The sequence below is a fragment of the Miniopterus natalensis genome, chromosome X, assembly GCF_054644295.1.
Source record: "Miniopterus natalensis isolate mMinNat1 chromosome X, mMinNat1.hap1, whole genome shotgun sequence".
NCBI classification, from domain to species: domain Eukaryota; kingdom Metazoa; phylum Chordata; class Mammalia; order Chiroptera; family Miniopteridae; genus Miniopterus; species Miniopterus natalensis.
The window spans coordinates 71,534,214-71,556,087 of record NC_142103.1 but is presented as its reverse complement, the minus strand read 5'-3'; the positions used below and the strand labels follow the sequence as shown (position 1 = coordinate 71,556,087).

The window sequence follows — 21,874 nt, the reverse complement described above, 5'->3', positions numbered from 1 at the left end:
GGAGAAATATGATTTAGTTGTTATAATATGAGCATCTACCCTAGAAAAGTATAAACCAGCCCCCCATCCCCGAGGAAGTAACCACTAGGAGGAAGGGAAAGGAACACTAATATATATTCAGTATATCACAACTTCCAGGCATTTGTCAGGCTTTTTACTCACCCCTGTCCCTCCTACCTGGTATCGGAGAATTCCAAACTAATGACATTGAGGACTTTCTCTCTCTTCCCACTGTAGTAATATTTCACAAAATCTCCGAGCTTCATCTTGCAGTCAGCCTGGCGCGTCACATCAATCACATCAATCTCTTTGTCAGAACCTGGAGTAGAGAAATGGGTTCTGTACCAAGTGGTCTCAGAGACCAGGGAAGAGTCTCTCATCCCCTTACCAGTCCCTAGAATGGCCTTACACTCAGAACCTCTCCCCTGCCTGGCCAGGCATGGCTCAGCGGTTGAGCATCGACCTAGGATCCAGGAGACTGAGGTTCGATTCTCGGTCAAGTGCACATGCCCAGGTTGTGGGCTTGGTCCCCAGACGGGGGGGTGCAGGAGGTAGCTGATCAATGACTCTCTCATCATTGATGTTTCTATCTCTCTCTCTCTCCCTTCCTCTCTCTGAAATCAATAAAGATATATTAAAAAAAAAAAAAAAGAACCTCTCCCCTCAGACATTGTACTAGTAGTATGTGCATGTTTGAGAGGTGAGTGTAGGAATCCCTCATACTCTCCTAGACCTATGTGCTGGGTCCAGGACTGCTAGGGCAATAGAACTGCCTGACACACAGCCTCTCTCATAGCACAATCCACCTGCTTGGGCCCTGCTTCCTCACTTTTTCTCCTCGTATCCGCCACAACTCATGCTCAGAAGAACACTGGCATGTAAGGGCAAAAGTCAAAGGCTTTCTCATCTCAATAGAGGACAGAGAGACCATCACAATCTTTGGTATTCCACAGGTAAAAAATGGGGCTCTGCCTGGGATTTTGTGGTCTATTAGGAAAAAAAGAAAGAGAACAGAATTTTGGTTCTAACTTTTCCGAAAAATGACTCTGAGCAAGGCACTTCACCTGAGATTCCCAAAAAGGCTAGAAAGGAAATGCAAAAGGTAGGTTGAGGGAGAAGGGTCACAGGTCTTAATGAGGGTAAACAATATCACAATTAAGATGGTCTGTGTTGCTTACCAACATAGTGTTCCACGTCCCTCACAGTGAATGATGGTGAGGGTAGTGTCATCCCCAATCCATCCTTCTTCAAGACTAGGATGGGCACACTGAAGCTATTCTCTTCCAGGAATTCCACAGTCAGCTGACTTCCAGTGGGCTTCAGAATCACTTCATCTGAGCTGTGGGCCAATGAAAGAAACCCTGAGCCCCAAAGGCCCTGCCACTGAAGACCTCACTGGTGCTACCACTCACCCATAGGTGGGATCTTCCTGAAGGGACCTAAGGTAGGCTGGCAACTAATGGCATACACTTCATGTGCCAGAGAAGGAGGGACCTAATCTAAGGCAAGAAGCCAGGTCACTGGCAGAGGTGGGAAGCTTAACCCAGGATATGATTTTAACCCTGGCCAGTGTGGCTCAGTTGGTTGGAGCATTGTCCCATGCACCAAAGGTCATGAGTTCGATTCCAGGTCAGGGCACATACCCAGGTTTCAGGTTCGATTCCCAGTCAGGGTGCCTTTGAGAGGCAACCAATCAATGTCTGTCTGTTTCTCTCTCTCTCCCCCTTCCTCACTCTAAAAATCAATAAAATTTTTAAAAAGATATAATTTTAGATTAAAAAAAGCAAGATGCAGAATATAGAGTGTTTCTATTTATTACTTTAAAAGAGGAATACACACACAAACGCATACACATTCTTGTATAAGCAAAAACTATTTCTGAAAGAATGCACAAGAAATTGGTTGAATTTGGAGATCTGAGGGGTCTGAGGTAGAAAGGAGACTCACTGCCTTTAAATATACAAGTAAAACAAAAAATATTAAGTTGAAGAAAAAGTTATAATTCTAAATAACACAATTACAGGAAAGCTGAAAACAATCAAATGAATTAAAAACTAAGCAGAAGAGAGTTAACTTCATTCATTAACTTTTTAACTCATTATTTTTGCACAATTGATGTAATTTATTTTTAATAAGCCCATCTTAATTTTTTAAAAACAGAAAACTCTTTTTCTTGATTGCAAAAGAAAGACATCACTCAATTTTTTTCTTTATTTTTCAATGAGATAATTAAAGTTTCAGATCTTTAAGACTCCTTCTAGTTATAGCAATCCTTGGGTACATGTAAATATCCTCTCCTGACTTGGGCAAAACTGCCTCCCAATCCACCAAAAGTTTCCACAAGTGGATCTTAATGTACTCTGTACATCAAATGAAATTCTAGCAATGTTTCTCAGAAACTGACTAAAACAGAAGATCCCTCTCCAGAAGGAACTCTCAGAACCCGGTAGACACCTTCAAGTGTGGGAAGCACCTAATGGGACAACCAGCAGGAAAGCTGGAAAGAGAGGGTCCCAGCTTCCCAGAGCCCTGGAGTTCACCAGCCCTTGGGATAAGGGTACTCACCTGTCAAAAGTCCTACTGCGGAGCTCTCGGATGAATGTAGGGCTTCCAGTTTTCACTGGCTTTCCCTTGTGAGTATCATGTCCTTTTGAAGATACACGGCGTTTTTTCACTAAGCCAGAAAAAGACATGAGACCGTGAGTGAGAATGGCTGTGAGCTATGGTTCCAAGAGTAAAGGCCTCAGAAGATCCTGCTTCTCTTTCAATCTAATAACCCATTGGAGCACCTGGAGTCAACAAGGCGCTCACAGACTCAGGAAAGTTCCTGGTAAGGATAGGTGCTTCTTGTGAGGAATCCCTAGGAAGTGAGGGAGGTGAAACTCTGCACTCTGCCCTCTCAGTGGGGCAGCTGCTGTCCTGCAGGACCTACACAGCTTCTGCTATTTCCCAACAGAGATGAATCTGAAGCACCCAGACAAAGGCAATCCCCCTTCTAAACTTCCTTTGCTTTGTCTCTCCTCTGGCCCACTTTCTCTTGGAAACCCCAAGGTCTACTTACTAATGGAAGGCCCATGCAAGACCTCACAGTTGGGGCAGTGGTAGAGGTCAATGTCAGCAGCCTTCTCCTCTTCGACACCAACACAACTAGAAAAGACAAAATCAGCCAAAGTTTAAGGAAATTTTATTTTTCATAAGGTCTAGAACAGTGCTGTCCAGTACACATGACTATTTAAATTAATTAAGTAAAAACTTAAAAGCAGTTCCTCTATCATACTAGCTATAATTCAGTGATTAATAGTCATATGTGGCTAGAGGTTACCATATTGGGCAGATTATCAAATATTTTCATCAATGCAAAAAGTTCCACTGGGCTACACTGGTCTAAAACAATTATGACAGTTAAAAATGTACAGACACTAAACTTCATTAAGACTCAGAATGGCCCTGGTGGCTCAGTTGGTTGGATATTGTCCTGAGCACCGAAAGGTTGCTGGTACAATTCCAGTCAGGGCACATGCCCAGGTTGTGGGCTCGATCCCTGATAGGGGTTATGTAGGAGGCAGTCAATCGATGTTCCTCTCTCCCCCTCTCCCTTTCCCTTTCTCTCTCTCTAAAAATCAATGAAAGTATTTTTTAAAATATGTCTTTATTGATTTCAGAGAGAGGAAGGGAACAGGAGAGAGAGATAGAAATGTCAATGATGAGAGAGTCATTGATCAGCTGGCTCCTGCACACCCCCGAGTGGGGATCAAGCCCGAAACCCGGGCACATGCCTTGACCAGGAATAGAACCATGATCTCCTGGATTACAGGTCTATGCTCAACTGCTGAGCTATGCCAGCAGGGCAATACAAATATTTTTTTTTAAATGGCTCAGAATGGTCAAAGGTGAAAGAGACTCTAGAGCAGTGTTGTCCAATAGAAATATAATGTGAGCCAAATAGGTAATTTTAAATGTTCTAGTAGCCATATGTAAAAGGTAAAAAGAAACAGGTGAAATTGTTTTTTAATCCTCACTTGAGGATATTTTTTCCATTGATTTTTTTAGAAAGAGTGAAAGGGAGGGAAGATGGGGGGGGAGGGGGGAGGAGAGAAACATCGATGTGACAGAAACATATCTATTGGTTGCCTTCCTCACGTGCCCTGACCAGGGCCAAGGATGGAACCTGCAACTGAGGTACTTGCCCTTGACCAGGAATTGAACCTGGGATCCTTATGTCCACGGGCTGACGCTCTAATCACTGAGCAAAACCAGCTAGGGCAAAAGGTGAAATTTTAATAATATTTTATTTAACCAATATACCCAAAATATTATCATTTCAACATATAATCAAAAAATTTAAACTTCATTGAGTTGTTTTACTTTATTAAATGCAAAAGACTAAAAGGGTATTTTATTGTCAACAGTGGTTCTGAGTGAAGGATTACAGGCGATAATTTTTCTCTTCCTTATCTTTATTGTCTAATTTTCTACAATGAACATGTGTCACTTATTTCATATTGTAATGTCTAAAAAATATTTAATTTTGAAAATTGAGTCTGCATGTATATGAGGTGAAATCTCACAAAATTAAACCCTTCCTCACCAAAGAAGTAATTAGCAGTCCTCCAAATAATTCAGGCTAAGATCAAACTCCTAAAATCTTTTGGTCAGCCACACACAACAGGGAGAGTAAAAATAGGGCAGAGCTCCCATTATTTCAGCCAAGATCATGCTCACAAACTGACTTCCTGGCATCAGGACCCCGCCACTTCCTCAACTGCTAATCCTAATGCCTGTAAACCTACTGCATATCAATAAACTGGGGATATCATCATCAACTTGGTAGGATTTTTAAAAGGACTCAATGTATATAAAGTGCCTAGCACAGTGAGCACAGAATATGGTACACAGTAAGTAGTCAGTAATAGCTAATATTTTTGCACCCAGCCTAGACCTCACCCTTCACCTACCTAAACCTTCTTTAAATATATTCCCCAGAACTGGGTGAAATCTACAGGATTATGAGCAGGGATCTGATGTGATCTTAATTGTGCCTGGCTACTTCTGTTTGCCAGTGTACTCTTTTTCTCTTGCCCACTCTTTTTTGATGTTTCTTAGGGCCTCCTGCCTAGGTACTCTTCTCTCCTCGCTTTCCCTGACTGATCTCACACATTCCCAGGGCTCCATGTGCCCTCCATGCATCTATAGGTGTAAGCCATCTCTCTCTGCTGAGTTTCAAACCCTTCCCTTGAAATGCCTCCCACATCTCTCTATTGGATAGCCTATCTACATACTTTAAATTTAACATGTCCAAATTAAATTTCTCCCCCTGCCCACTCCCTAAACCTGCTCTCTCTCTTAGCAGCTGGCACCACAGCCTCACCAGGTATTTAAGCCAGAAACCTGGCAGTCACTGATGACTTGCCTCTCACCCTCTCCCTCCAGTATACCCTGAGTAGGCATTCAAGTGTCAAGAACTTAGGACTTTAAGGCCAGACTGCCTGGGTTTACTCCTGGCTGTACCTGCCATTTACTAGCTGTGGAATCTTGGGCAAATTACTTAACCTCTCTATGCTTCAGTTTCCTCATCTCTAAGGTAGGGATAAAAATTGTATGTACATCATAAAGTTATGAAAAATAAATGAGTTAATTTATATAAAGTGTTTAGAACAGTGCCTGGCACACAGTAAGAGTTCTGTGTTGTATTACCACCCTAGTTATTACCATGTCCTGCCAATCTCTCCTAATTAGCTATCAATGGTACCCTTCTTTCATACTCACTGCCCCTGCTCTAATCCAGGCTACTATTATCTCTAATGGGGATTATTGTCCTCCCCTCCTAAATGGGCTCCTGTACTTTACTCTGTCCTCACTCAACCAGCCCTCCGCACTACAGCCAATGGTATCATTTTAGAAACGCAAATTTGACCCTGTCAACCCTTGCTCAAAACGCCTCACAGGCTTCCTATTTTTCTTAAGATAAAATATAAACTTACCATGGCCTTGCCTCTCTGGCCTTACCTCTTGCCCCTCACACACAGCATCAGCTATATAATTTCTGGTGTCTGGTACAAATGAAAACCAGGGGACCCTCGTTCAGAAAACAGAAAAAAAAAAAAAAAAAAGCTTTTTCCCTTCTTCCAATGGTCTCTCTCTCTCAGTTTGTCATGGGGCTTATTGTTTCTATTTACTGTCATGCTCCCACGGGCATGGCAAGAGAGTGTAGGCCCTCACAGGCACCCAGGGGTCATGCCCTGTGACTCAGTACACAGGGTGCATACATCTGACCCTCACTCTCTTACGTCTGCACCCAAACCCAGCGCCCCAGGCAGCCAACCAAGAACTTGTTCGGGGAGGTGGGACTACACAGGAGCTAAAGTTCTAAGTCCCCAGGACCTGCTCCATTGTCCCACTGGACTTCATATATAAAACACAAATTCAAAGGTAAAATTATTAAGAATTTCAAGACAACAATCACAGAGCATTAAACCTCAAGAAAATATAAAGTTCTGTATGAATATGATGGTCATACTCCCATGAAGTCAGCTCTGCTCTAAAAAGTCAGCTGGACTTTGTGCCATACTCTTTCTGATCTCTGGGTTTCATCACACATGGCTGTGTCTTGAACATTCCTGCTCTTTCTCTTCCTTGCAACTGTGGAACCCCACACACACTACCCCTATTTCAGCACTCACCACATGGCCTTGCAAATGCTCATGTACTTGCTATCTGCCTCCACTGCATTCAGCAGACAACATCTATCTTGTTCACCAGAAGTCCTCACCTTATCAATCTCCCAGTCTTGCTTTACTTATTATTCAACTCAATTCAATATTCATTGGGCTAGATAACTCCCCACATCGGGAAGGCAGATGGATGAAAATCAGGCTTCTGGCAGCACTGTCTCAATAATTACCACCTAGGACAAAGGGTCCTAAATGCCATTTTGCTTCCTCAGTGAAGAAGATAATTATCACAGTATCAGGTCTTAAGATTAAGATGAATTATCCCCAGTAAGTAACACAGAGCCTGGTACATGGTAGGTACTCAATATTTGTTTAAGTAGGTGAGTGCATACATTCAATAAATACTAAGAACAGCTACTGCCCTCACGGAGTGGACATTCATTCTAGGTGGGGAGACAGGCAGGGTGGTGCCAGAACAGTTTCATAAGTGTTACCAAGTAAATAATGCAGGGCAATGAGGTGGTGAGTGAATGAGTAAATTTGAAGCCTGCATGAAATAACTGGGGAGAAAACTGAGCTATGAATTATACATATATCATCACATTTAATCTCCACAAATCAGGGCATTCTGTATGGTATTCAGAGGCACTATAGCAGAGGTTAAAAGCACAGAAGTTTGACTTGGGAGCCAAACTGCCTGGGTTTAAATTTCACCTTTGCCACTTAGTAACTGTGTGAACTTAGGCAATTTACTTAACCTTGCTGTGCCTCAGTTTCTGCACCTATATAATGAGACTCTTAATAGTACCTCACTGTATAGAGTTGTTATGATTAAATTAGCTAAAACAGGTAAAGAACTTAAGAGTATCTGGTACATGATAAGTATTAGCTATCATCATCATTAGCATTCTAATATAACAGATGAGAAACCTGAGTAACTAAATAACTTTTTGGCCATTAAAAAATGAGCAAGCAGCCCAGCTGAGCGTGGCTCAGCGGTTGAGCATCGACCTAGGATCCAGGCAATGGGGATTCAATTCCCAGTCAGGGCACATGCCCGGGTTGTGAGCTGCAGCCGATCAATGACTCTGTCATCATTGATATTGATGTTTCTATCTCTCTCTCCCTCTCCTTTCCTCTCTCTAAAATCAATAAAGATATATAAAAAACACACACAAACAAACAAAAACAAAAAAACGAGCAAGCAGCAGAGCAGGAGAAAAATCCAGATCTGTGTGACTCCACTATATCACGACAATACGTAAATAGAATATAGTTGTGGAAAAAGAATAATTCCATTCACAAAAAAAGAGGAAAAAGAGCATATTTTACCATTCTTCATTATTCAAAAAATACCAGAAAAATACAAATCAATTTCTGGTTTTCTGCAACAACCTTAACCAGGCCAAACACAATCTATATAAACAGGATGGACCATCCCTAGAAGCTGAAGCAGCCACTATTCCCACCAGTGGCCCCCTACCTCCCAGTACACAGGACTTGAAGGAGTACAAAGGACACTGAACAAGTTCTAGTATACCAGGGAAGTTTCTTTTTAGTCTACCTAGTCCCCTGCACATAAGTTTGCCAATAACAGGTGTCACTAAATTCTGGATGCACCAACACAATCACTCCATATGCACTCACATGCACATAAACAGGCTGTAATCTCTATCTCCAAAAATCCCAGCCAAACAAAAAATCCTCTTGTGACCATTTCAGTCACCACCCCATTACTCTGTTCCTCTACATACCAAAACCTCTCAAAATGGAGTCATCCTTTAGTCCTTTCCTTCATGGCCCCAATCCAATCCAGCAGCAAATCCTGTAACAGATTCAAAATCCAACCACTTCTCATCACCACTGGCTCTGGTCCAAGCCACCACTGCCTAACTATACCAGTGTTTCCCAAATATTAGGGGACATCAGAAACACCTGGAGGGCTTAAGACAGATCCCTGGGCCTCATCCCCAGGGATCATGACTCAGTAGGTCTGGGGTGGGGCCTATACATGTGCATTTCTTTTTTATATATCTTTATTGATTTTAGAGAGAGGAAAGGAGAGGGAGAGAGAGAGACAGAAACATCAATGATGAGAGAGTCATTGATCAAGCCCACAACCGGGCATGTGCCCTGACCGGGAATCGAACCCTGATCGCCTGGATCCCAGGTCGACGCTCAACCGCTGAGCCACGCCCGGCTGGGCAACATGTGCATTTCTAACAAACTTCTAGGTGATGCAGATGCTGCTGGTCCAGGGATCACACTGTAAGGAGTAACGACCTAACCCCCAAACAATTCTCCCACCTTCCATCCTTGTGCCTCACCTTGAGGCTGTCCTCACAATAGCCAAAGCATAAATCAGACTACAACTCTCCTTTGCTCAAAACCCTTCTGTGTTCCCATCCCATCTGGAATGAAAACCAAGTTCTTACAATGGCCCATAGGGCCCTATACCTGTGGTTCTCAAACTTTAGCATGTATCAGAATCTCCTGGAGGGATTATTAAAACCTAGATTCTTGCCATAGCCAGTTTTGCTCAGTGGTTAGAGCGTCGGCCTGTGGACTAAAGGGTCCTGGATTCGATTCCAGCCAAGGGCATGTACCTCGGTTGCAGGCTCCATCCCTGGCTCCAATCAGGGCACGTGCAGGAGGCAACCAACTGACATGTCTCTCTGTCTCTCTGTCTCTGTCTCTGTCTCTGTGTCTCTCTCTGTCTCTGTCTCTCTCTGTCTCTCTGTCTCTCTGTCTCTCTGTCTCTCTCTCTGTCTCTCTCTGTCTCTCTCTGTCTCTCTCTGTCTCTCTCTCTCTCTCTCTCTCTCTCTCTCTCTCTCTCGCTTCCACTCTCTCTGAGCAATGGGAAAAAAAAATATCCTCGGGCGAGGATTAAAACAAAACAAACACAGATTCTTACACTCCATCTCCAGAGTTTCTGATTTGGTAGAGGTGGGATAGGATGCAAGAATTTGCTTAACCAGTTCCCAGGTGATGCTGATCCCTGTTTGTCCAGAGACCACACTTGAAGGGCCACTGCCCTACATGATCTGTGCCAACCCCCCAGGGACCCTATCATCAGCTTCTCCTAATCCCCCTTCACTCACTCTGTCCATTGGCCTTGCTGGAACTGGAATGGTAGCATGCCAGGTGTACTCCCCACGCAGGGCCTTTATTTCCTCTACCTGGAACACTCTCCCCCCACTTACCAGCATGGTTTCCTCCCTCACTTTCCTTCAGGCCTCTGCTCAAGTGTTACCCATGAATGCATAATCACCCTTTTAAAATAACCACGCCTCCAGCCCTGGGGGTGGCACTCCAGTTCCTGTTCACCCTGTTTTATGTTTCTCTATACCACTTATTATCACTTGACACACTATATATTTACCTGCTAGTTTACTGTCTCATGTTCACTGCTGTATCCTACCCTTCTGGTGTCTAGAACAATGCTGGGAACATAGCACATAACTATTGAGCAAGTGAGTACATAAATGAGTGAATAAATTAATAAATCCATCTTATTTTCTAGCTTGAGATTACCTAGATAGCCCATGTCTTCATCTCTATCTCCCCTAGTTCTTAGCCTACTCCTTGGCAAACAATAAATATTCAATAAATATTTATTGCATGAACGTTCTAGGTGACAGCCAAAACTAAATATCTACCATATGCCAGGGACTACGCTAGATGCTTTATAGACATTCACTCATTAATCCTTACAACCACCATGTGAAGTATGGATTCTGTTTTAAAGCTAAGAAAGCAGAAGTGTAAACAGGTAAAATGACCTGCCCAAAGCAATAGAGCAAGTTAATGGAAGAACTAGGATTCTAGGTCTGGTTACCTTGACTCCCAAACCATGCTTTCACCACTATGCCTCTGTTTCCAAAGCAGATTTTCATTTAGCTCTCATAATTCAGTCCTGGGCATCATGCCTATCAGATCTTCCACTGTATCCTAAATTTTTTTAAATATGTTTTTATTGGTTTCAGAGAGAGGAAGGGAGAGGGAGAGAAAGACAGAAACGTCAATGATAAGAGTCATTGATCAGCTGCCTCCTGCATACCCCCTACTGGGGATCGACCCCGCAACCCGGACATGTGCCCTGACTGGGAAATGAACTGTGACCTCCTGGTTTCACAGGTCGACACTCAACCACTGAATCACGCCAGCCGGACTGTATCCTAAATTTTCAGGACACTCCTCTTGGAGACACTGACTACCCATTCTTTGGTACATTTGCCATTCCAAACCTCTTCCAGGTGAGCTGGGACAAAAATGCTACCCCAATGATGAAGGAATAGTTCTGTATTTTGATTGTCATGGTTAAACAAATCTACAAATGTGATAAAATTGTGTAGAACTAAACACACGTACACAAAACTATGAGTATATATAAAACTAGTAATAATGAAATAAGATTGGTGGATTAAGCCAATGTCAGTTTCCTGGTTTTGGTATTATACTATCAAAGTTACATAAGACATAAGGAAAACTGGGTTAAAGTACACAGGCATGCTCCATAAACTTTTTTGCAATTTGTGAGATTCTATAATTATTAAAAATTTAAAAATTCTTTAAAAACTATGCCACTCCAAGAGACATCTCAAGAGCCTTGACAGAGCAGGCTGTCCTCTGATCCTTCTAACTCTACACCCTACAAGACCTTCTCCAGGGCAGGGATTCTGCAGCCAATACATTATATCTAGCAAACCCTGGATATAAATGCCAAGACCTCTCTTCCCTTTGCGACCCCCCCCCCCCACACACACACATACACTTGTAAAGCTATGGGTTAGCCTTCTACTGCTTCAAAATAAAAAGTAGTGTAAACTTTAACTTGATTGCATTTGGAACAAAAATGTGGATTGCATGTGAGTTTATAAGTCTGATTTTCTCTATCCCCCACAACGTCTTGAAATAGTTTAGCCTGAACAGTGCTTTATACTATTACAGTACAGTATCTTATAGCAAGAGTCCAAGATATCCAGGTTTGACTGATTGTCAAGCAACTAACTGGCTATGTAACTTAGGGCAAGTTATTTAATTTCATGGGAGAAAATAACAGCTCCAAAGAGCTATTGTAAAGATTAATTGGTCACTTCTGGTTCTGGAACAATATGGAATAGACACACTTCTCCTTATTCCTCCCACTAACTACAGTTGAAAGTCTTGGACATTATATACAAAAAGCAAGGCAACTCTGAAAGATGGAAAGAAGAAGGCAACCTAACTAAGGACAGCAGAACCAGAGGTAGTAGGTGTCAACAGAGACCAAATGGGGAACCTGGAATTCCATTCCCTCCTGGTATAACAAAGTGGTACCCAATTCCCCTGCCACTGAAGTGCAGTGTTTGAAGAGACCCGAAAAACAGAAGATATAATATCTAGAATCTCATAGCACAATACCCCAAATATTCAGAACATAGTAAAAATAAATCATTCATCATATCAAGAATAAGGAAAATCACAACTTGAATGAGCAAAAAAAAAAAAAAAAATCAATCTCAACAATGAGATGACACAGATGTTGAAATTATCTGACAATGATTTTAAAGGAGCAATCAAAAAAAGGTTTCAACGAACAATTACGAACATGCGTGAAACAAATAAAATAGAAATGGTCAGCAAAAAATAGAAATAGAAGACATAGAAAAGAAACAATGGCACTTTTAGAAATGAAAACTATAATAAATGAAAACTCATTCAGTGGGCTCAACAGAATGGAGACTACAGGAAAAAAAAGTAAGCTTGAAGATAGAACAATAGAAATTACCCAAAATGAACAAAAGAAAGAAAATAGAATGAACTATCTGCCAACAAGCTGGACAACTTAGAAGAAATGGATAAATTCTTAGAAACATAAAATATAACCAGCATAAACCAAGAAGATAAAATCTGAAGAGATCAATTATTAGTAAAGAGATTAAATCAGTCATAAAAAAAAATCTTCCCAACAAAGAAATGCCCAGGACCAGGTGGCTTCACTAGTAAGTTTTACCAAACATTTAAAGAAGAATTAATACTAATTCTTCTCTAGCTCTTCAAAAACCCAAAGGGGGATTGCTGGGTCTTATGGTAACTTAAAAAAACCCAAAGAGGAGGAAACACTCCCAAACTCATTACATGAGACCAGCATTACCCTGATTTTTTAAAAAGCCAGATAAGTACATTACAAGAAAAGAAAACTGCAGGCCCTGATGAATATATAGATGCAAAATTCCTCAATAAAATACCAGCAAACCAAATTCAGCAGCACATTAAAAGGGACATTTACCATGATCAAGTGGAATGTATCCTTGGGATGCAAAGATGATTCATCATAAGCAAATCAATAAAGGTGATAGCCCTGGCCGGTGTTATCAGTGGTTAGAGCATCAGCCTGTGCAGCAAAGGGTTTCGGGTTCAATTCACAGTCAAGGGCACGTACCTGGGTTGCAGGTTCAATTCCTGGCCCCAGTGGGGGCCCGTGGAGAAGGCAACCAATCAATGTGTCTCTCTCACATCAATATTTCTCTCTCTCTCCTTCCCTCCCTCATACTCTCAAAAAAAAAAAAAAAAAAAATCAGTGGAAAAAAATCACTGGAGAGGATTAACAACAAAATAATAATAAAGGTGATACATCACAACAAAATGAAAAGAAAAATCATATGATCACCTCAAAAGATGCAGAAAAACCATCTGACAAAATGCAACATCCAATCATAATAAAAATTCTCAAAAACGGGATATAAAAAGAATGTACCTCAACATAACAAAGGCCATATATGACAAACACACAGCTCAATGGTGAAAAGTTGAAAGCTTTTCCTCCAAGATCAGGAGCAAGACAAGAGTGCCCACTCTCACCACTCCTACTTGACATAGTTATAGAAATTCCTGCCAGAACAATTTGGCAAGAAAAAGAAATAAAAGGCATCAGAAAGAAGTAAAAGTGTCTCTATTGGCAGATGACATGATTTTATATAGAGAATATCCTAAATACTGCACCAAAAAACTGTTTAGATTGAATCAACAAATTCAGTCAAGTTGTAGGATATAAATTAACATATAGTAACATCAGCAGCATGGTGACCTGAAAGGACCTCCAGGTTTCTCCCCTTCAAGTTACAATTGGTTGGACAGCTATAACTCAACAAAGGATTCCCTGCTCAACCCTCAAACAACATCTGAGGAATCTGCACATTGAGACATCTGAAGGTGGGCATATCAGAGCAACCAGGGGAAAGGAGTCAGAGTAAGAACAAAGATGAGAGCCACAGATGAAATCTGTCACTTGTTACACATGGGCCCAGTGAATGGGATAACAGTGAAAGGTCAGGGTGCAGCCCCCCACTGGGCGGGCCAGGCAGACCGGGGGGCAGAGGCGACAATCAGGCCTGAGTGGCTGGTACACACTGACGCTCAGGCCCAGGGTCAGGGTCAGAGAAGTGGTGTCCTTTGACGAACAAGTGGATAAAGAAGATGTACATTTATCAATAGAACAGTATGCAGCAATAAAAAAGGATGAGATACTGCCACTTGCAACAACATGGACAGATCTTGAGAGCATAATGCTAAGCGAAACAAGAGAGGTAAAAATGGACAAGAACCATATCATTTCACTCTTATGTGGAATAGAAAACAAAAAGCAACCAAAAAACAAAACAAAAAAAGAAACTCATAGACACTGGCAACAGAAGGGTTGTTACCAAAGGGTAAGGGGGGTTGAGAAGGGTAAAGTGGGTCAAATATGTGGTGATGGAGGGAGACTAGACTTTAGGTGGTGACCACACAATGCAATATACAGATGATATAAGAGTCACACACTTGAAACTTATATAATATTAACCCATGTCACCCTAATAAATTTAACTTAAAAATTAACATACAAAAAATCAGGATATCTATACACTAACAACAAATTATCCGAAAAAGAAATGAAGAAAACAAATCCATTTACAATAGTATCAAAAACTATAAAATATCTAGGAATAAATATAACCAAGGAAGTAAAAGATCTCTACACTGAAAACTAGAAGATATCAATAAAATAAATTGAAGAAGCCCTAGCCAGTTTTGCTCAGTGGTTAAGAGTGTTGGCCTGAAGACTGAAGGGTTCCGGGTTTAATTCCAGCCAAGGGAACATACCTCGGTTGCAGGCTTGATCCCCAACCCTGGTTGGGGCGCACATAGGAGGCAAATAATTGATGTGTCTCTCTCACATCGGTGTTTCCCTTCCTCCTTCTCTCTCTCTCTCTCTCTCTCTGAAAAGCAATAGAAAAAATATACTCAAGTGAGGATTAATGAATTAATTTTTTAAAAAGCCAACTGGTTTCTTTTAATGGATTTCTTCTACAACCTCAGCTTTCCAATAAAGGAGTATTTCTTATACTCTCCTAATCAATAAAATATACTTTCTTCCTTTATTTATCCAATTACTAAAAAACAAAACAAAAAAACTCACACAACTCAATAGCAAAAACAAACAAAAAAATAACCAAACAATCCCATTAAAAAACGGGCAGAGGCCTTAGCCAATCTGGCTATGTTTAGAGCATCGGCCTGTGGACTGAAGGGTCCCAGGTTTGATTCCAGCCAAGGGCATGTACCTCATTTGCAGGCTCAATTCCCAGCCCCAGTTGGGGCATGTGTGGGCGGCAACCATTGCTATATCTCTCTTGCATCCATGTTTCTCTCTCCTTCTCTCTCTCCACCCCCACACTCTCTCTGAAAAGCAATGGAAAAAATACCCTTGGGTGAGAATTAAAAAAAAAAAAAAAAATACAAAAAAAAAAAAACACACAAAGAAAAAATTCTGAAAACAGTGAGAGAGAAATGACACATTACCTAAAAGAGAACACCAATACAAATGACAGAATATCTCTCATCAGAAACTACAGAGACCAAATGGAAATAAGTAGCACAATAGTTTTCAGTGCCGAAAAAAAAGAACTGGAAACCCAGAATTTGGTATCAAATGAAAAGACCCTTCAGGAATTCAAGGGAAATCAAGACATTCTCATAATACCTGGAAACTAAACAACACAGTTCTATATAACTCATAGGTCAAACATAAAGTCTATAAGGAAATGAAAAACTACATTAAACTACATGAAAAGGAAAACATCAAAAGTTACGAGACACAGCTAAATCAGTACTAAGAGGGGAAACTAATAGTACTAAATACATTAGAAAACAGGAATAGTCACTGGCCGGTATTGCTCAGTGGTTGGCGCATCGGCCCATGCACCAAAGGGTCGAGGGCTCAATTCCTGGTCAAGTGCACATACCTGGGTTGTGGGTTCAATTCCCGGCCTGGTCGGGGCACATGTGGGAGGCAACCAATTGATGTCTCTCTCTCTCTCACATCAATGTTTCTTTCTTTCTCCCTCTCTCCCTCTTTCTCTTCCCCTCTCTCCCCCTTCCACTCTCTCTAAAAAATCAATGGAAAAAATATCCTCTGGTGAGGATTAACAAAAACAACACAGGAATAGTCTCCAATCAATAGCCTAAGCTCCCACCTCCAGAAATTAGATAAAGAAGAGCAAAATACACACAAAGCAAGCAGAGGAAGAAACAATAAAGTGCAGAAATCAGTGAAATTGAAAACAGAAAGATAATAAAGTCAATGAAACATAAAACTTGTTCTTTGAGCCCTGGTCTGTGTGACTCAGCTGGTTGGAGAGTCATCCCATGCACCAAAAGGCCGTAGGTTTGATTCCTGGTCAGAGCACATACCTAGGTCGCAGGTTTCAATCTCCGGTTGGGGCATGTGTGGGAGGCCACCCATCAATGTCTCTCTCTCACAGTGATGTTTCTCTTTCTCTTCCTCTCTGTCTCCCCTACTCTCTCTTTCCCCCTATCTCTTTCTCCCTCTCCATCCCGCCCTCCCTAAAAATCAATTTTTAAAAATAGTGTGTGAAAATAATGTTTAAAAAGTTCTGTAATTTGCCCGGCCGGGCGTGGCTCAGCGGTTGAGCCTCTACCCAGGATCCAGGCGATCGGGGTTCAATTCCTGGTCAGGGCACATGCCCGGGTGGCGGGCTCGATCCCCAGTCGGGGGCGTGCAGTAGGCGGCTGAAACATGACTCTCTCATCATGGATGTTTCTATCTCTCTATCCCTCTCTTTCCTTTCTATGAAATCAATAAAGATATATTTTTTTAAAATAAAAATAAAATCAATAAATTAAAAATTCTGTAATTAAAGAAAACTTGTTCTTTGAAAAGATCAATAAAAATGACAAATCTCTAGCAAGTCTGACAAAGAAAAAAGAGATAAGACACCCAGCCTGCAGATATGAAAAGGATAATAAGGGAATAATATGAACACACATTTGACAACTCAGATGAAATGAATAAATTCCTTGGAAAGTACAAACTACCACAACGTACCCAATATAAAACAGATAATGTGAATAGTCCTATAGCTACTAAATAGAGTTCATAATTTAAACTCAAAAAAGATTAAATGAAGATAATTAAGTGGTATTTGGCATATTCATTGCCACATTAGCTAGTAGGGCAAAAAACAAGGGCCATTACCATTTTATTTAAATCATCACAGCCACTCTCAGGGTAACAGGTTTCATGGAGATAAGATCCTTTGCTAAAATGTAACAGTCAGAATTTGAACCTAGATCTGAAGCCAGAGTCATTTCCTCCAGAGTTTATAGTCCATGCCACAGCTACCCCCTTTGGGATGTGCCAATCAATACTTCCTTTATAGATAGGAAAACTGTAAAGAGGTAAGGTTTTGCCAAAGCCCCAGGCATCAATAAATGCTTGTCAACTACCTTTCTCCACCAGTGTAGAACAATGATTCTCAAAAGTTAGAGTGCATTAGAATCTACCTGTCTGTTAAAATACAAATGACTGTGTCCGATCGCAAGAATTTGCATTTTTAACAAATTCCCAGTTAATGAACCACACTTTGAGAATGACTATATACAGTAATGATATGTTAGCCCAGCAATCCTCAACATCAGAAGCTGTCACACTCCACAGAGAGGGAAGGAACTGAGACAGAATAATGCTCTAAATCAGTGAAGGTGGCCTCCACTCACTCACAGTATCAGAAACCCTGCGGGTGGAACCTATTTATCCTGTTTTTTAGTAGGTCTTTTAAGTGATTCTGATGCACACTAAAGTTTGAGAACCACTGCTCTACAAATCAAGGTGCTTTGCAAAACCAAGCCATTTACAGTAGCAGGAATGGAGCAATACTATTTTTCCCTCACTTTTGGGAACCTAGGCTTTGGAGCCAGATAATTCTAAATTCAAATCCAGGCTCAGAAAGTTCAACTTTAAGTTAAACCTCCAAGAATTCCAGATTTTCACCACCAAAATGGGACAACCACCTTCCTTGCTATAAACTTTCCGGGAAGTCATCTGGCATTATTAATCCCTAACTGGACTTTAGGAAATCTAGCCTATGGAAGCCATCAGAGATGTCAACAGATTAAAATCACCTATGTGTGGAATTAACTATCATGAGCAACCATGAAAAGTCCACAATATTTAGTAATTTTCAATCGTGCTGAAGTACAAACTTAAATGGAAGTGTGTGCGTGTGTGAGCGATGTACTGAGAAGCAAGAGCAACCATGCACCAAGAACCTGATTCTCAGCTGGCCTTCTTGTTCTCTGGAAGCCCATAAAGACAAGCATGAGAAGAGATAAAAACTTTCATTAAAAAAAAATTAAGGCAGTTAACTTGTGTCAGGGTATGCACAGAAACACAAGACTCATCACAGAAATGTGATTAAGGAGGGGCCTGGCCCATCAACCCATGTCCATATTTGTAAATTTGGAACTCTTAAAGGCCTCAGTGGTGTTCCTTTCAAATGTCAAGTCTCTACTGTGCAAAGATGCTCACTACTATGTTTTTCTTCTCATTTTAACCAGCACCAATATTAAAATGCAAAACATTTCAGAACCCCTAGTTTCCCTCACATCACAATGTTATTTACAGTATAAAAAAGTAGAAACAACATAAGCATCCAATCATAGAGGGCAAATACATATGGTGATATAGCAGAAATCAAGTAAAATATTCACATTATAATATTAAATAGGAATAAAAACTCAGGCTATAGAATGGTATTTATAATACAATCCTATGTTGTAAAAATACATATTTATATTCTAAGTCAATGATGGGAGCTAGCCATGGCCAGTGTGGCTTAGCAGCTAGAGTGTCAACCCACACACCAAAGGGTCGCTGGTTCAATTTCTGGTCAAAGGCACCTACCTGGGCTGCAGGTTCATTCCCTGGCCCAGTTGGGGCACATGCAGGAGGCAATCAATTGGTGTGTTTCTCTTGCACATGGATGTTTCTTTCTGTTTCTCTCCCTCTCTCCCTCCTTTTCACTCTCTCTAAAAATCAATGGAAAAAATACCTTGGGTGTGGATTAACAACAAAAAAATGGAGTTAATGCAAAAAAAAAATTTAACAGTGGACTGTGCTGGATAGTAGACTCAGGTGATTTTTATTTCCTTCTTTATTCTTTTTTATTTTCTATAATAAGCATGTCTCAACTATATAAGGAAAAAAATTAAAACATTATTTAAAAAAGAAATATGTAACTTTTAGGACTGGGTGCAGGTTGAGATAATTTATGCAGTCCTATCATGGGGCCTGGCACACAGTAAGCACTGAGAAAGCATTCGTTCCTGTTTCTTGTTCCCAAACTGTGAAAACAGGGTCTCTATATTGCGGGTAAGAGTTTACTTTCCAGGTTTGAATCTACACACTTCCCACACAATCCAAAAGAAGGTCCACAGGAATAGCTCTTTTCATGAAGATTCATTCACTTCTTCATTCAAAAATGTAAGGGGTAGGGAGAGGATGAATTGGGTAAAGGGGATCAAATATATGGTAATGAAAGGAAACTAGACACTTGGTGGTGAGCACACAATAGAGTATATAGATATCGAATTATATTGTTGTACAGCTGAAATTTACATAATGTTATTAACCAATGTTACCTCAATAAACTTAATTTTAAAATGTACTCAGCATTGCCCTGGCCTGTTTGGCTCAGTGGTTGGAGTATCAGCTGGCAGACTGAAGGGTCCCAGGTTCAATTCCAGCCAAGGGCACGTTCCTCAGTTGCAGGCTCAATCCACGGCCCTGGTTGGGGTGCATGTGGGAGGCAATGAGTCGATGTGTCTCTCTCTCCCTCTCTCTCTCTCTCTCTCTCCCTTCCACTCTCTCTGAAAAGCAATGGGAAACATAAAAAAAATAAAATGTATTCAGTATCTATTAAATGTTTAGCACTAAACTAGGTTCTGGGAACACCAAAAATGAAGAGCTGCCCTGAGGTAGCTCCAGCTAATGAGTGACACAGATGTATTTATAACTATGATATGATGAAATAATTACTTTCGATAAGGATGTACACAAAGTGCAATGGGAAGTCAGAGGAAGGCGGCCTTTTATAGAAGAGGTATACTATGAGTTGTAAAAGAGAGGACATTAGTCAAAATAGAATGTGCAAAGACAAAAGAGTCAGAGAAAATTTGTCTTAGAACTATAAGTAGTTCAGTCTTGCTGAGGCATAAAGAACAAGGGAGAAGGAGTGGCGGGAACTGAGACTGAACAGTAGATCACAAAAGGTCTTGTTTGTCACACAAAGAAGACTGAATTTTCTTCTGTAGTGGAACCACCAAAATAATCTTAAGCAGAGGAGTGACTTGATCAGCACTAGCAAAGTCACTGGGAGTCCTGAAAGACATCTTAATTCCCACTTAATTTTAGAGGAAAGGAAAAGGCCCTACCCTCTATATCTGTCCCCTCTGAAATGAAATAACATGAGGCAGTAAACAGAATTCTGCACCTGGCACACAGTGAATACTCAATAAAAATCAGATAAATATGAATTTGGATGTGCCATATGAGGCAGTCCCTACTGAGAGCAGAATTTTAAAAACACCAGCACCTTAAGTTTGGTCTTGGGTGTGATAACAGGAACAGCTCCTTTGGAAGGGACAAGTGACAACTGAAAATTCTAAAATCTAACATGCAACAGGAGGAAGGTGCCATATACTGTTTTGTTGTACTCCAGTGTACAAAGCCCTCTCATAGTTTTCTTTCTATAGCAGGGATTTAAGTCCCAATAATAGGATAATATTACAGTTTTATTCCACACAATAACCTCTCTGGAATCCTGGATGACAGGTGCTCATGCGCACACATGGTAAACTGGAGGGGGTTCATCAGTGGTTTTACTCCTGCTGTTTTTACCCAATATCTCTTCTGCTTAATTCAATTTAGTTGGATGGTTCTGCAGATAAATACTATAGAAATAAAATACTGCTACATGTCTGCCTCCATTTACTGAGTGCATGCAAAATGCTTTAAATAATCAGGAAGGATGTATTAGATATATTTTATAGGTGAAGACAATGAGGATCAGAGAGGCAAAGCAATTTGCCCAAGGTAAACTTGTGATAAGTTGCAAAGCCAGAACTCAAATCCATGTTTGTTGGACTCAAGTATCTCAAAAAAGTAGTACTGTCTCCTCCAAAGTCTGGATTTGAGGTAAAACAAAATTACCAAATGATACCTTGCCTTGTGGCTGGAAAGAAAGTATGTTCTAATTTTTTTTTTTTTTTTAAAGTCAAAAGAAGGATGCAAAGAAAAAATACATATGGGAAAAGAGAAAAAAGAGGAGAAACCAGAGGCCAGTGTCAGCTAGACCCTAGTCTGCAAGGAGGAATGGAGAAACCTGGGTCTGGGAGATGGATTGGAGTTAATTCTCCCAGAGAGAGAGGGAAATAAAGTCTGAGTGGGAACCTGAAACAGAGCTGAGAAAAGCAAGTGAACATTACCACTGCACCCTGTCCCACCTGGCCTGCCCTCCTTACCTGCCGTGAAACCAGTCCTGGCACATGTCACACTCGATCATGAAGCGGGTCACATCGTAAGGCAGCCGGCAAAGGCAATACACCGGCACCGTGGCCATCTTCACCTGGCCTTGGAGCGTTCTGTAGCGAGCCAGGTTCGGAGCGTCCAGAGGAGTGGGAGGCAGCAGCACGTGTCCTTCCTGGACTATGGCTGGGCACAAACAACACTTTTTTACGGAGTGAATCAGGTGCCCCAGGGTACCAACCCTCAGTTCACAAATGGGAGTTACCTCAGCTGGGATGCAACACAGGGGTGTGGCTGTAGGGGGCAATCTGAGAAAGTCCACCCGCCTCCAGAATAGCTTTAACAAATAAAGACC

The 21,874-nt window shown here is 41.1% G+C and overlaps 1 protein-coding gene across 3 annotated transcripts in view; it reads right to left on the bottom strand.

The window, feature by feature from the left end:
- PHF8 (PHD finger protein 8) overlaps positions 1-21,874 on the bottom strand; it is a 71,088-nt gene that overhangs the window by 47,788 nt on the left and 1,426 nt on the right. For all 3 annotated transcript variants that reach the window (XM_016215180.2, XM_087829421.1, XM_016215181.2), the window contains 5 exons: positions 21,516-21,705; positions 3,062-3,147; positions 2,566-2,674; positions 1,179-1,339; positions 178-319 (listed from right to left, as the gene is read on the bottom strand). In XM_016215180.2, coding sequence (XP_016070666.1) covers positions 178-319; positions 1,179-1,339; positions 2,566-2,674; positions 3,062-3,147; positions 21,516-21,613 — 596 coding nt within the window. In that variant the 5' untranslated portion in view covers positions 21,614-21,705. Of the gene's footprint in view, positions 1-177; positions 320-1,178; positions 1,340-2,565; positions 2,675-3,061; positions 3,148-21,515; positions 21,706-21,874 lie in introns of those variants that run through there.